The sequence below is a fragment of the Amorphotheca resinae genome (genome assembly GCF_003019875.1).
Source record: "Amorphotheca resinae ATCC 22711 unplaced genomic scaffold M430scaffold_2, whole genome shotgun sequence".
Taxonomy (NCBI): domain Eukaryota; kingdom Fungi; phylum Ascomycota; class Leotiomycetes; order Helotiales; family Amorphothecaceae; genus Amorphotheca; species Amorphotheca resinae.
The window spans coordinates 1,832,817-1,843,647 of NW_020194472.1; the positions used below are offsets into that span (position 1 = coordinate 1,832,817).

A 10,831-nucleotide genomic window follows, 5' to 3' on the forward strand; every position below is an offset into this window, starting at 1 on the left:
GTCGAGTCACTTGGAGAGGTCATGGGCAATCCGTTATCGCTCCCGCCGGCCGAATCTAATCCCTGCTAGCCTCGACATGCCACAAAAACGGCCCAGAAAAAGCCTTGCCTATCCTGGTCAAGTCTCAATAGGAACTTTGGGTCCCGCGACTCGACTTCAGATACAGAACAACTGAACCGTTGCAACCTGCAATATTCCCAGCACGATAAAAAAAAAGAGGAAGCAATGGCACCCAAGAGACCTCTCGAAGATGATGCGGCTGCATCGCAGCCAAAGAGGCCCCGCACAGGATTCAAAGTCGGCCCCGACAACCTACCAGACGGAACATGGAGAAGAAAAGGTCTGCAATCCCAGCCCCAGAGAAGAAGCAGTAGTATTAACCTACAGCAGTGGTCAAGATCAAGAAGGATCTTATCTACAAGGCTAAGGTCAAGAAATCCTACGCCAAAATCAAAGCACGGGAGCCGATCGAAGAACCTCGGGCACTCGCTGCCATCCTCCAAGAGCCTGCCCCCGAACCGTCCCAAGTAATCCACCCCGAACGACAGGCTATGCTCGATGCTCCCAAAGAACCAACCCCGCCACCTCAATCCGAATCACAACAGCGTCCTAGGGAGAGACGGCCAAAGCGGCCGAAGTATTTCGAGAAGGAGCTAGCAATTGCAGAACAGCGGAAAGCGGAGGCAGAAGCTAGGAGAGCGGAATTCGAGAGGAGGGACAGAGAACGAAGACAGAAGATTGAGGAGAGGGAGCGGTTCCGGAAGGCGATGGCTAAGGCGAGGACGGGTGGGAAGAATGGACAAAGGAAATTGGGGAAAGAGTCGAAAGTGCTCTTGGAAAGGGTTAAGAAGATGGTCGGCGAATAAGTCCACAAGGGGAGATGCTCCACCACAAGAATACGTATCAATCATGGGAAGATATCCTCGTTTTGGAAGCGGAAAGGACCAGGTCAGTCTGGCGGTAATGAGTTACTGGTTATTAGATACATGAGTCGGCCAGCCTCAGAACAGCCCGGATATTCCTGCGACGCTCCCACGACGAGATCCCGAAGGCGATAAAGGTTTCTCTCGACGAAAGTTTGATATAACCCAAAAGATTGGCGCCCTCGTACCCCACTTTCAGAAAGAAAACAATTCCAACGCCTCATCCAGAAGGAGGCGATACAGTCTCTCTCCCAGTCCCTGGTTTATTTAAAGCCTCTATACCCGCGAGATCATTCGTTTTCTGTTAGTCTCAATCAATATCAGTCCTTATCAACCCTCTATATTCACAGGCCATACTCAGTCAGTAGGGGAAGTCAGAATTTTAGGTTTACAAAAGCAGCTCGAGGTTTCCTGGGATGAATTTGTAATTATTCTGAAATGCCATTTCTTCTGATCCTCAAAAGCAATAAGCATCGGAACGGGCTTCTGGTTGGAGAGCAGAATGAGATTTGGCCCAATGATGAACTTTGCATGTCCATATAGGGATCCTTCAACCCGACCGCCATTAACCATGCAAGAGACTCCAAAATCAGCTTATGGATCAGCAGCAGCCCACTCAGTCTGCATCCTTATGATCGCCTGCTTCTTCTTTTCCAAGCGCAGGACCTCGTGGTCGAGGCTCTTGATTTCTGTCTCCTTATTGCCTTTCACGGCCTTTAGCTCGGCGATTAGGTTCTCCGCTTCCCTAATTTTGACACCATCTCTCTCCATGGCTTCGATCTCCTCTTGCCTCTTTGCCTTTACTCTTTCGATTTCGTCGTTGTGAGCCTTGACCATGCGGTTTGAAACCTGATGGTAGTATTCATCAGACACTGCGACATCATTCTCTAGGGTGGATACCCCCTTCTGGATGTCCAGCTTGGTACCTGGTACCTTGCCTCCCGATGGTCCGCCCAGATTATTATTGACAGCCTGGGGAACTATGGTCTGGGCAGGTGTTTCCCGAAGGACGGACTCCATAGTTGGTGTAAAGGGCTCGGTCGAGACGGGTCGGATTGGGTTCAAGATCGGTTGAGAAACAGACACGGGGTTTTGAGAACTCATCGGGTTCAGGTTCGATTTATCATGGGCAATAGAAGGGATGATCTGTACCTTCGGTTAGTATCGTCCCTCTATATCATCTCGGTCACTGACAGGAGGACATACATTCGACTGAGAGCCTTTGATACCCGCGAACTGGACTTCTGGATTGCTCTCAATGCGCGCCTTTTTAGCAGGGTGGCTCTGTATATCAGGTCCAGCTTTCTGGGTTTGGAGTGGTTCCGATCCCCCTAGCGTAGGCGTGCTCCGCTTCACTCCAGGTCGAGTATGAGCTGCTTCTACATCAACATTGTACCCAATTCTATTCTGAAAAGGCATCATTAGTGTTAAGAGATATAAGCAACGCTAGGTTTCAGAGGTATGCATACGCTGAGGATCCCCGAGGTCTTGTATGGTTCCACAAACGATTGTTGAGATTCTCCCGTTGATGGATTAGGATCCTTTCTGAGTCCGGCCGTCAGATTCGGAGCGCTGGTCGCATGTGAAGAGCCAGGCCTTTTCTCGCTTGATGGTCTCTTTCGATGTATTCTTTTTGCCTTATCTAGTTTACTCTCTGCTTTACGTTGAGTCAACGAGTTGCCTTGCTTAAGTGTATTTAAACCCTACCTTTGGATGCAATATTCTTCTTGACTATTTTCAAATCAGCGAGTAGCCTTCTTAGGTATATCCAACGGTCACTTACCCATGGATACGATATCACTTTTTACTTTGAGTTAAGTCAATAGCTGGGCGTCTTGCATAATGAATTTGAGGCTACATACCTCGTACCTGGCCTGGACCAGCTTTCATAGCTTGAGCAGAAAATGTATTGGTAGCTGAAGGCGCCTCGACAATAATAGTGTCAGACGAGTCCGTAGTATTGACCTGGGCAGAGTCGCCACCAGCATAGAATCGACCATCGTTCGGTATGTCGTCCAAGTCTGGCGATTTACCTTTTTGGCCGAGTCCGGATTTTCTCTTCCAGGGTTGATCCAGCTTGACCTGCGGGCCAAACCGACGTTGCAAAGCTTTAGGGGTTCTTGAGTATCCATGCTCCTGCAACTTGGTTGACAAGAGGCTCCAAGTTTGGTCCATATTAAGCTCATCAGTCTCACCTCTGTTTTCAGCCTCGATCTGCGCACTCAGAAGCTCCATGACTTTTCTCTCCTCGTGGGAGCCCCACTTGATCTGGGGCTTGATGTCGCTGGGCGTCTTCAATCGCCCTGGGACGCTTGGGGTGGCCATGTTGCTGCTTCTAAGCTGAGTGACCGAGGTACGCAGCAAGAGGCAGAGCCAACAGAAAGCGCGAGAAAAAACAAAACAGCAAACGTTGTCGAGTTCTTAGTCTCGCATCAGAAGACTGACAATTGGATTTAAGAAATTGTGGAGTTGTTTGTTTGTCTGTTTGTGCTGTGTTGCTTAGAGTAAGAGAAGGCGCGTTGCGGGCACGTACATATATTATATCAACAAGTGAATGAATGACTCTTGGAATTAAACGAGTGCATGGGTCTCGTGTATAAAACGTCTTTATAACGTTTCTTTCAATTCTCACCTAGATATTTATTTTGACCCTTCGATTAAAATCGTGATCGCATATAATAGCTACCTAGGGAGCTTATTGTTGCTGGCGTAAGCATACCCCCTTTGGCAATATCCACAGGCCACAACAGCAAGCAAGTACTTGGAATCCAGTCACAATAACGCGCTTTCTACAATTACAATAAGTTTTGATTGGTTCTTTGTTATGTCACTTTTAGGCTTTTCGATTCTCATCTTCAATAACATCGAGGTGTTTGACCTCCTTCCGCTCGTCATGAGAGGCATGTGGCTTTAAGTTAGCTTCTGGGCAGACACAATAAGTTCGCATAAGATTTGTCGGTTGAAGAAGAGAGCTTTGAAATTACTAGCTGACGAAGAAAAATATAAAAGCAAACTGAGTTCCCTGGATATTTATATGGTTCAAGGGTGAGAAGACCAAACGGGCTTCTGAAATTCACGTGACCATGCCCCTATTCATTCCGCCCAAACCAGACATTCCTTAGAATCCAGCGCTTAGTAGCACGTCGCGCAACAACAATTCTCAAAAAACCTCATTGTTGAAAATTGCCCGTCTCTGCCTCCTCCTCTCCTCCCTTGCCAAGCGCTCACCCATCTCCGCCAGCTCCCTCCTCAACAGCGCTCGCTCCTCCGGATCGACCTCTCTCAAAGTCAATGCCTCTCTGCCTTGGCCATCCTCACTCTCTCTTCCAAGACCCGGGAAGTAGTCATGAATAGTTGAGTTCCAATGCCCTGTTAGGCAAGGTGCTTTCCGCTTTGTGTTCACACCGAGCCGGTGCCGTTCTTCCCCGTCCAGATCGTCGAGGTCTTCTTCTCGTTGTCTCTTCGGTGTCTTCTGAGCAAGGCGAAAAGAAACTACAGTTAGCTCTATGATTCATGATTTATCAATCAAAGATGATTGAGGAGAGGCGAATCCCGGGTTCTTACCTCTAACCTACTCCTCTCTTTCTCAAGCCTTGCCTTGGCCCAACCCAACCGCTTCTTCTCCCACTGGCTGAGCGGTTCTGGCAACGTCTTGCGCTGTTCTTCAAATCTTGCTATACGTAAATCATATATCAGCCCTTATTCTCTGTCTGCCGCTCGAACGATTGTGGAAGAATAATATTCAATAATATATAGGAAGAAGACAATTAACTCACCTTTCCACTCCTCCTCTCTCGCCCTCCTCTCCTCAGCTTCCACCCAGCCAATCTCATTCAGCAAAGCGACCCTCTGTCTTCTCACCAGATTTTTTTCTCGTGAACCAGCTTCTTCTTCTGCATAGACCAAGCTTTTAAGATCTTCTCTCAGGTCCTGCAGAGCGGGCTTGACGAGTGTCGGAGCGCGCGATGGTGCGGTCGTGAATGTAGGTTGTGAGAGGAGCTGCTTTAGTTGTGGGGATATAAGTTGCTCTTTTTTGTCTGGGTGCTCTTTATCTGGGATGCATATAGACTCGCCGAATAGACTATCTGCGTCGGAGGCGGGGATGTCTTCTGAGGATACGAGAGGAGTGCTTCTTTCCAATGGTGGTGGAGGGCTTGGAGGCCGGATTCGGTTCTTTAGGACCTCGTTACGGAGGAAGCCTTGGAGGCTGTTGGTTTTCTTGGGCATCGTGGGATAATGAATAAATAGGTCGGGTATATCATATAAGAATCGGCATTGCTGATGGAAGGAAGAGCTTCAACAAGTCGTTCCAGTTCTAAAAGAGATAGAGTCATAAAGACGGAGCATTCGCTGCAAGGGTATAATTGTGTTGTAGATAGATAGATAGGTGAGAGTTCTACGAGATATGGATTAAATGAATATTATATCAATCCTCGCGATTCATTCACTCACTCGCTCACTGATGATAATAACTACGAATGACAACAAAACATTCATGACAACGAGAAATATACTTTCCAGCCAATCTTCTTATTCACTACCAAACCAAGACCATCAAAATCCGTGCAGACTTACGACATTGACTTCATGACACTTAGAACCTCATCGTCTAAGATGCATTTAGCAAACCTCAAATTTTATCTCTCATGGGTACATTAGGTGTGGAGACGAGTTTTACAGAGTATGTAGTCAGTTTCGCTGCTCGTAGAAGTGTTCGAAACTCGTCAAAGAAAGGGGGGTGTCGCCGGGTGTAAGCGAAAGCGAAACCCCCTTAATACGCGAAAGCCCACCCCTCTCCGAATAAACCTCCTAAAACCACACCCGATAAACCAATATATAAATCTCTACTTATCTTCCCCGCTTTATATTCACACAATAGATTTCTGTGTTCAGCACTTAATACAAAAGGAGAGTCATAATACCTTAGTGAGCAGATAATTGCGAAAGGCGCTAGATATCCAGGTGGATTTAGAACTTCTTTTATTGAATGGGATAAGGTAGTTGATAGAATGGTTAAATTCGGGGTTTGAATTCTGGGGCTGGGCGGAGGTGAAGGTGCGATGAAGATAGAGGCAGGCGAGCAGGCAGGCAAGTAGTCTCGAGTATCCAGAGGCTCGCTTGTAGAAAATATACATACTACGGGGAAGTTTATACATGTGGTTTCAACGCAGTCACGGGAAAAATAGCTAGTTTTGGAAGGAAGGAGCCATTCATTTCATCGTTACCAAGGAATATGTACTACAACGATGCTAAGTTCAAAATACCTGCCGCCCGCAGATCACCTCCCCACCATTGCTCTCCTGCTCTCTCGTGAACGTAGAATCGAATCGGAAGTCCTCGTCAATCATCCTCACCCCAGGTCAAGAAGCTCCCCAACACCCCAGGAACAGAAAGGGATATCAATTTAACGGGCTGCATCTCATTAAACACAAAAAGAGGTAGTAAAAACGCCATAGATGAGGGATAACCATCCGGCCCTCCATCAATCAAGTCGCTGAATCCAAACGTAAACAAACGTAACGCCAGCCAATTACCGGCCAGGATGATGAAAAAAATGTACAATTCGGAGAGGTACCGGGTGCAAATTATATGTGCCGTAAGCAAGGTGGTGTAAATATGTTTATGCGCTGCCGAATATCTCGTTACTATTTTCGATGACGAATTGAACTGCGTTGTTTTTCGAGTGCATGTCGGTCATTTCGCGTTCCAAGCTGTGGTCTCGCATTATCGTAGGTGCGAAGACGACGGCAAGATTTTTGGGTGACATCTGTAATAGGTTAGTCTGAAGATTCATCAAGTCTGGGTCGCGAAACATACTAGATTCTCCCTCTCCCTCACCGCAACACGAGCAAGATGGAAGATCAGGAACTCGAGGCAATCCCGATGCTTGGGAGGCAGCATATTGAAAGTCTTCCGAAGATGAGCACAACGTTCTTTTTCATCCGTGATAGCTGGGATAATGTTAGCAGTATTCTCCCAAGCAGGAGGGTAGAGCTCACAAATTGATTCCAGAACGCGGTCGTAGACCTCAAAGGTTATAAGCGGTATGGGCAGCTTCCTGAAATACTGCTTAAGGACACTCGTCACAGCCGTGATATCCAGATCCGGATCAGAAATATCGTAATCATCAGTCCTCTCGAACCCTTCTTGAATGATCTTGACTTGACCACTCCCACCGGTTTTCCGATAGATGCCCTCGATATCCATTCCTCGTAACTCGACTTCCTCAATACAACGCGTGACCACACTTGGAATCTGACGACGCTCGTAATCTGCCCGCTCTACCAAATCCGACCCAAACAGGGTCGACGGAGCTTCAGCGACCGCAGCGACTCCGTTCGCCATCGATTTTTGCATGGCGTTGGACTTCTTGAACAAGGCGAATCCTTGCCTTGATGGATCATTCGGAGGAGGGCGGTTCTGGCCATTTGGTTGTGCTGGTGCCTCGACTGCCGTCACAGTCATATTGTACGGCATTCCAATGCTATCGCCGGTTTGGCCAGCCCACTGCGGATTCCGCTCTCTATCAGTTGATGAGAAGGCACCTTTGAAGCCTTTGGAAACACCCTTGGCCACTGTCTGACCGCCTTTCTTCCAGTTGAACTTTTTCACCTGGCCTTTGCGGATGTTTATCACCTGTGGTGCAGACAAGACTGTTGCTGATTCCCCGTTTGGATCTTGGTCTATGGACTGCTGGCTGGCGGAGCCTAGCAAGGTTGTGCTGGTTGATGGTCGAAGGCTTGGATCGTCTAGATGCAGGGACACGTTAGACTTCTCTTTGCTGTGGGAAGTGTAAATCCCCAGAACATTCATAGGAGCTCTCGGGCTGTCTAAGATGTGCCCACTCTGAGACTTGAAGCGCTCTTGAATCTGGTGAGTTAAATCATTGTTCAGATCGGCAAGTTGTGCGTTCTTGGAAGACAGCTGCTCAAACTCGATCAAAGCCCGATCTCGATCTGCCATAATCTGGTTCTTCTCTTCCAGGAGCTCGTTTCGTTCTTCGTATAATGACTCAACAGCGCCTGACATGGTTTGCTTTAGTTTCTCAAGTTTCTGCACGAACTCCTTAATCGCCGAATCTTCCAATTCGGCAATGTTGATAGGTTGTTTCGAATCCTTGGCCCTCTCCACGTATCCAGCTAGAACCTCAAGTTGTCGAATCATGATTTCGGTCTGTGAATCCAGGACGGAAACGGTTTTTCTCTTTTCAATGAGTTTCCTATTCAAATTCTTAAGGTCCTTTTCATTCGTGAACTGCCGTTCGAGCTCGGCCACTCGCTGTTCAGAGTTGCGCAGTTGTCTTCGTAATAGGGCAGGGTCATCGCCCACGGGAGAATGGATTGATATGGGGCTGCTGATCTCGCGTGCCAAAATGTTTGCATCTTCAGCAAGTGGTGGTGATTTGGGCCAGCGGGGTGACTGTGCTGTGCGTGTTGTCGTCTCGCTAACACTGCGATTGTGACCCGGATGCCGAGCTGAAATGCTTGCTTCACTTCCGCTCCTACCATGACGCACAGCGTTTGAAACACGTCGGAGTATTGATTGTGAGCTCTCATCAGTGCCTCCCAGGATCCGCGCCATATCCTCATCCATAGTGAAATCCCCACCGGAGCTCCACCTTGGTAGGTTAGGGGAACCAGGTAGCCCGTTTGACGAACTCTGCAGCTCCTTAACAGCTTGAGGAGATGCCAGGGGAGCTGGTGGTGCTGCTCTCGGGGCCATATAGGAATCACTGATTTGCTGTTGAGGGCCAGATGGACGTGTCGATGTGGTACGGCTAGGATGTGCTAGCTCCTCGCCCAGGGGTAATGTATTTAGAGGCGCGGAGATGGTCTTACCATGGAGAGTTGGGGTAATCCCTGGCGATTCTGTGGACGAGGCAGATGATGGGCATGTATCCGCGCTGGAAGACGAGCTCACTGAACTGACGTTATTCTTCGCTACGCCAGTACCGATCTCCTTTCGAGGTATAGACTTTGACGTCCCTCCGGAATCTACCCTTGAAACTGGTATGGATCGGTTCGACTCTTCGGACTTTCGAGGTTCATCTTCTCTTGACCTTGAATCCTGTGAAGATTGGGGAGTGCCAGCTCTTTCTGAACCCGCCGATGGTTTCGGTGAACTACTTCTCGGAATACTAGCCGATGCATCTTTGCGGTGTGAGGCGGTTGGTAGACTACCAGAAGCAGACTTGGATAAGTTCTCGCTCAGAGGTGCCTCGGACTGGGAATCGTTCCTCAAGGGTCCATTTCTCTTACCCTTTGGCACATCTCCCAGCCGGAATTTCTCGCTCGATGTTTGGTTCTTTTCCTTCCCATTCACCGAGGGAGAATGGGCATGCTGAGCCTTAGTATCATCAGCAGAAGGGGACTCCTTCGTAGAGGGTGGTGTGCTCCCTAGCATTGCCTTGCGTATATTATCCTTGATCTGGGCGGTCTCCTCGGCCGAAGGTTGCCTGCCCTTCTCCTGAAACGCGATATGCGGGGCGGGGGACGCTGATGAGCTTGTTTCCCGTGATCTAGCATCTGGTTTGGTGCTGAAACGATCCCTCTCTGGAGCCCTATTCTCTCTGCTTTTCTTCGTTGGGTCCATCCGTGTCTCAGATGTCGTTCGAGAGCCCATCGGGGGAGCAGAGCTGGGATCTAACGCAAGAGGTATGAAGAAACTTTCGCCATCGCCGTTGTTGAGATCAGAGATGACCGAATGTCTATTGCTCCGGTAAGTAGTCGTCGGTAGGGTCAGATTAGGAATATCATTCGAGATTTGTCCTGCTGGAGACTGCTCGCGGGTCTGCCGTGAACTGCTTCTCGAAGATGAATCATTATGGTATGTTCGGCGGGGTGGTGGAGAGAGCTCTGTTGGAGTATCGGTTTCTATCGCGGGAGGAGTTTCATGATCGGAGAAGGCGCTCTGTGGAAGGGCGTTGGGTGGCAGCGCTGGGAGGGATTTTTCGACCAACAGTGGTGACTGGTCTTCTTTCTTTTTCGCATTCGCCGCTGCTCTTGACTTCTTCCTCCGTCTAGCCATTAGAGATTCATGACAACTCATGCAAAATATGCCTTGTGAAGTTCTCGCGTATCTGAGGTTCTCGATCTTCCGCTTGCAGTTCCGACACCGAAAGCAACTCGCGCAGAAGGCTTGGTCGCCCGTGAGGATAGCCAGGTCTTCGATCTTGTTGCCGCAGGCGCTGCAGCTGTATGTACAATTGTTGCAGATGAGGGAGCCATCGCCGAGAAGGAGCAGGTTCGCATCCGAGTCGAGTAGTGTCCCGCAGGTGTTGCATCGAAAACAATTCAGATGCCATCGGTTCCCAGCTGTAGATTCGTTAGATTGAATGAACATCGAGCGTTTGGAGCCCTCATAATGGTGCCAGATCATCTCGTTGCTGATTGATAGATTATGGCGCGCAGGATGGGGCGACGAGAGATGTGATCACTTACCAAGCTCGAAGGCCTTCCCTTCCTCGAGAATCTGGAAAAGACTGTCAGTGTGCGGCCACGAAGTTCTGCTCTCGTAGAAGCAACGTACCTCTCCACATCCTTTGCACGGGTATGGGATATCATCAGCATCCATAGGAGAATCCAAGTAATCGGCCGGCGACTCCATCTTGGATTACCACCAGGTTCGGGCGACAGCACAACCTGGGTGACCTCTCCTATCCTATCCTATCTCAGCGGCGACTCGTCCTCCTCGAGTATCCGCAGTGTGGATCGCCCGTCAAAACATGAATTGGCAAGATGCGATCCCTCGATGCTGTCGCGGTTGGGGTAGAAAGAGCGGAACGCACGGTCGCAGAGAATTGTGTACGGCAGCCGCCAGGGGGGGGAGGTTTAGTCGAGGCCGATCTTCTACGGAGGACCTCCGTCGCTGCGTTGTGGAGGGAGGGAGATCCACGGGGGGGGGGGGCG

The 10,831-nt window shown here is 49.2% G+C and overlaps 4 protein-coding genes across 4 annotated transcripts; 1 reads left to right on the forward strand and 3 right to left on the reverse strand.

Annotated features, from left to right (window-relative positions):
* Window positions 1-225: 225 nt before the first annotated feature.
* M430DRAFT_48017 (hypothetical protein) lies at window positions 226-866 on the forward strand (the record flags this gene model as incomplete). Its single annotated transcript, XM_024867972.1, has 2 exons — window positions 226-340; window positions 391-866. 2 exons carry the CDS (start codon window positions 226-228, stop codon window positions 864-866), a joined length of 591 nt encoding a protein of 196 aa, XP_024724173.1.
* Window positions 867-1,517: 651 nt separating this feature from the next.
* On the reverse strand, window positions 1,518-3,248 carry M430DRAFT_272943 (hypothetical protein; the record flags this gene model as incomplete). Its single annotated transcript, XM_024865570.1, has 5 exons — window positions 1,518-2,069; window positions 2,130-2,330; window positions 2,393-2,604; window positions 2,707-2,730; window positions 2,786-3,248. The coding sequence occupies 5 exons, from the start codon at window positions 3,246-3,248 to the stop codon at window positions 1,518-1,520; spliced, it is 1,452 nt and encodes a 483-aa protein (XP_024724174.1).
* Window positions 3,249-4,083: 835 nt separating this feature from the next.
* On the reverse strand, window positions 4,084-5,196 carry M430DRAFT_272944 (hypothetical protein; the record flags this gene model as incomplete). The annotated part of the gene is made up of 3 exons (XM_024865571.1): window positions 4,700-5,196; window positions 4,499-4,597; window positions 4,084-4,427 (listed from the first exon to the last, which is right to left on the reverse strand). Exons 1-3 carry the CDS (start codon window positions 5,148-5,150, stop codon window positions 4,084-4,086), a joined length of 894 nt encoding a protein of 297 aa, XP_024724175.1. The 5' UTR covers window positions 5,151-5,196.
* A 1,151-nt stretch (window positions 5,197-6,347) lies between these two features.
* On the reverse strand, window positions 6,348-10,725 carry M430DRAFT_115385 (hypothetical protein). Its single transcript, XM_024861586.1, has 5 exons — window positions 10,452-10,725; window positions 10,364-10,394; window positions 6,923-10,237; window positions 6,741-6,874; window positions 6,348-6,690 (listed from the first exon to the last, which is right to left on the reverse strand). The coding sequence occupies exons 1-5, from the start codon at window positions 10,527-10,529 to the stop codon at window positions 6,544-6,546; spliced, it is 3,705 nt and encodes a 1,234-aa protein (XP_024724176.1). The 5' UTR covers window positions 10,530-10,725; the 3' UTR covers window positions 6,348-6,543.
* Between the last annotated feature and the right edge of the window lie 106 nt (window positions 10,726-10,831).

Excerpts from the sequence above, each read along its gene's own strand:
- M430DRAFT_115385 (XM_024861586.1), bottom strand. The coding sequence starts at position 10,529 with ATGGAGTCGCCGGCCGATTACTTGGATTCTCCTATGGATGCTGATGAT. Across the intron at positions 6,875-6,922 it reads CCGCGTTCTGGAATCAATTT|CTATCACGGATGAAAAAGAA; the intron begins GTGAGCTCTACC and ends ACATTATCCCAG. Across the intron at positions 6,691-6,740 it reads TGAGGGAGAGGGAGAATCTA|ATGTCACCCAAAAATCTTGC; the intron begins GTATGTTTCGCG and ends AACCTATTACAG.